This window comes from Cicer arietinum, chromosome 7 (assembly GCF_000331145.2).
Source record: "Cicer arietinum cultivar CDC Frontier isolate Library 1 chromosome 7, Cicar.CDCFrontier_v2.0, whole genome shotgun sequence".
Lineage (NCBI taxonomy): Eukaryota > Viridiplantae > Streptophyta > Magnoliopsida > Fabales > Fabaceae > Cicer > Cicer arietinum.
Window position 1 is genome coordinate 22,470,827 of NC_021166.2, and position 3,647 is coordinate 22,474,473.

At 30.9% G+C, this 3,647-nt stretch overlaps 1 protein-coding gene across 1 annotated transcript in view; it reads right to left on the reverse strand.

Moving 5' to 3' along the window:
• Window positions 1-2,241, reverse strand: part of LOC101490441 (probable nucleoredoxin 1) — a 3,081-nt gene extending 840 nt beyond the window's left edge. The window contains exons 1-4 of the mRNA XM_073363783.1: window positions 2,024-2,241; window positions 908-1,387; window positions 306-785; window positions 1-198 (exon numbers count right to left, since the gene is read on the reverse strand). Coding sequence (XP_073219884.1) covers window positions 1-198; window positions 306-785; window positions 908-1,387; window positions 2,024-2,113 — 1,248 coding nt within the window. The 5' untranslated portion in view covers window positions 2,114-2,241. The remainder of the gene's footprint in view (window positions 199-305; window positions 786-907; window positions 1,388-2,023) is intronic.
• Between the last annotated feature and the right edge of the window lie 1,406 nt (window positions 2,242-3,647).

Consider the following 3,647-nt stretch of genomic DNA (forward strand, 5'->3'; position numbering starts at 1 on the left):
CATTCCTGCAAAGAATTCATCAAAGGAGGCTTGATCCCTGTATCTTGAGATGAAAATGACTTCAAGTGCATCATTGTCTTGTGCCTTAATCTTATGGTATGCATCAATGAGTTTTGGAAGAAATGCACGACATGGAGGACACCAGTGGGCTGAGAAGTAGAGGAGGACGGTCTTCCCCTCTAATTTTGACACCGGAATCTGAAATAGGAATAAATGCTAACTTGTTAATATCATACATTAAACAGATGGAGTGATGGGGAATCACTCAACATAATTCCGTAAATTTCTATTATAAGATGATTTACCTTCTCCCCATCTTTCTCAATCACAAAATCTCGATCCCCAGACACCAAAACTGACCCAATTGTTTGAGTTGCCTCCTTGGCCTTCTCTATTTCTTCGAGTTCAGCAAGCTTTTCAGGAGTGAATGGATATGCAGTGATCCCATGATCCTCAATGATCTCAGCAGCATTAGGATGAAGAGTTTTCCCATTTGGCCCAATAATAACCAAGGTGGGAAGGGCTGATAGTTCAAAGTACTGAACTAGTTTCGCACATGTTTTGTCCTTGATAGGCAAGGATAACCAATGCACACTTTCTAATTCTTTCTCCAATGACTCTTCCTCGTCATCTAAGGGTATCACCACAACCTCAAAGTTCTCCCCCTCCGCCTTCAGCTTCTTGTAAACATCCTTAAGCTGTGAAGTAAATGTAGTGCATGATCTGTACGAATTTGCACAGAAATACAGACCAACTGTCTTTCCCTCAAGCTCAGAGATAGGTATCTGTGTGCACATGAAAGAAAAAGTCAGATTGATAAGTGAACCACGTGATTTATGGTAAACAACCAGATAATAACTAAAGGAAACTACCACTATATCATACAGAGTGAAGTTACTAGCTTTACATTTTTTCCATCGGATGATATCACAAAATCACGGGAACGAGAGCCCAAAATAGATCTCAAGGACTGATTCCTCTTAGCTTCCTCTTCTTGATCTTTTAACTCTTGGATCCTTTCCGATGTGAAAGGGAATGCTTCAGGTCCATATTCACGGATAATGTCAACTCCATCTTCGGCGACAACTTTGCCAGTTTCATCAAGCAATGCAAGATGAGGAATTCCATTTACATGAAACAGTTCATCAAGGCGATTGCGTGTATCTGAATCAGAAAACGGGATAGCCAACCACGGCATCTTGGAAAAGTAGCTTTTAAAGGCTTCATCATCCTCATCAGCTGTGATAAAAACGACCTCAAACTCACCATTTGGAGAGAGTTCATTGTACGCCTCAACCAATGTTGGTGTGAAACCTCGACACGGACCACACCATGATGCTGAAAAGTATAAACCAAGTTTCTTCCCCTTCAAGCTGTCAATTTTAACCTGTGAAGTTTAAAATATAAGAAATAGAACCAAAATATTCCACTGGCATGCGTACAAATAAAGCCACCACTTCAAACAACTGTCATAACCCGCAATGTTCAATAAAAAAAAAAACCACAACATTAAACCACAGGCAAACTTAAGTCACACTTAATTCATTGGAACAAAACATTAGAGTCAACCACAGGCAAACTTAGTCAACTTAGTTCAATGTAAAAGCTTACACTCAAACAAATCAAATCACCACTTATTTATCAAATTTCTGCTAATAAAGAACAAAACAATCGATAACTACTCAATATAAAGCATACTTAGAGGATTCAATTAAATTCAAAACACTGATGTCTGTGTCTTTAACTCAGCATCCTATCTTACTCAATCAAGATTAGATTAGCACTTAATTACATAAGCAGCTATGGATACAACAAACTGATAATAAATTAGTCTCTCTTGTCCACACAATTTGAAAAACAAAATTGACAACAAAAAAGTTTAATCCAATGAAGTAATTTCAATTATTTAAAAGTATCCTTCCTTGTTAATCAAATAATTAAGAACATTCAATTTCAGAAAAATCAACAAAAAAAACTAGGAAAGATGTTAAATAAATAAATAATAATAATAATGATGATGTACCTGATCGCCGTTGTTACGAAGAAGAAAGTCTCTATCGGGAGAAGAGAGGAGGGAGTGAAGATCGTGAGTAACATCAACAGAGTCTGCCATCGCTATTGAATTGGATAGAGAGAGAGTGATTGATTGTAATACTAATAACGTGAGCAAAGCTAGGAGTGCTTATTTATAGACTATAGTTGTGGGGATGGCGAACGTTTCTTTTTCTTTTTCTTCTTTTTTTAATACAAGGAAGAGGCGTTTTATTTTTGGTCAAGGCGTTCTTTTTACATACTTCGGGATTAAGAAAATCACATCCTCTCTTGCCGCCTATGCTTAATCTAATGTATTCAAATATCTATATTATCATAATATTTCTAGAATTCAATATGAGTAAAAAAATCTTTTAAATTCTAACTCAACTCATAAATTTTGAATTTGAATTTGTATAGCTGTGTACATTAATTATGATAAAGTTTAGTTATTTTTTTAAAAAAATAAAGTAAAAAGTATTTTAAAAATTTATGTATTTTTTTTAATTTCATTAAGGAGTATAAGTAAATGGATACATGTTCATCTATTTGATTTTTTCAATAAAAATAATTAAAGTTGCAAAATTTATAATAAAAATAAAAACATTTAATTTAGTTGATAAGTAGGGATAAAATTATAAATAAAATATAAAAAGAAGAAAATGAAAGAAAAAGTTAGACCAAAACATAGCATCCTTTTATATATACAAGTCTAAATAAAAACAGTTATTTTATTACATATAGAATGATAAAATTATAAATTAAAATTGAGGATAAAACTGAGGGAATTCCTCGGAAAAAAAAATTAGAAAGAAAAAATACACTAAAACTTATTATCACTTTTATATATATATTATAGTTAAGAAAGTAGTATCAATTTAAAAAGACATTTAAAGAAAAAATATTTAAAAAGAAGGTTTGATTGCAGTTTTGATCCCTCTATTTTAGCTGAATTGCAAAAGTAGTCCATTTATTTTATTTCTCCCCTAAACATAATTTTGATACAAAATTTGATGAAGTTTCATTTTTTTTTTTTTGCGTTTATTTAAGTCACAACATGCCTCAAAATCTCGTGGTACAACAAATATAACTGAAATCTATGATCATAAATAGTGTGGTGCGGCTTAAAAAAATGAAACTTCATTAAGTTTTGTATCAAAATTTTGTTTTGGGGACCAAAACTAAAGAGAAACGAAATTAAGGGACTACTTTTACAATTCAACTAAAATAGAATGATCAAAACTGCAATTAAGCCTAAAAATAAAAAGTAAAAGTTATTTTGTTTTGTTTAAAAATATAAAAATATCTATAAAAAAATAATGTAAAAATATATTTTTTATTTTCTCCCTTCTAATAAAAATTATTTTCTTTGGAAGTTAATAAACATATAACATTTCATATTTATCGTAAAGAGACGTTTTTTAATGAAATAATTTTTTTTTAAAGATGGTAAATATTATTATAATTAATTCATACAATTGTAGAGTTCTATTACGAATTTGGATAAAATGTGTTATATAACAATATCAACATTTCTCATTTAAGTTAGAATTTAAATACATCAAAATACTATTTTAAAAATAAAAATTTACGCAAATATAATTAAAATATTAAAA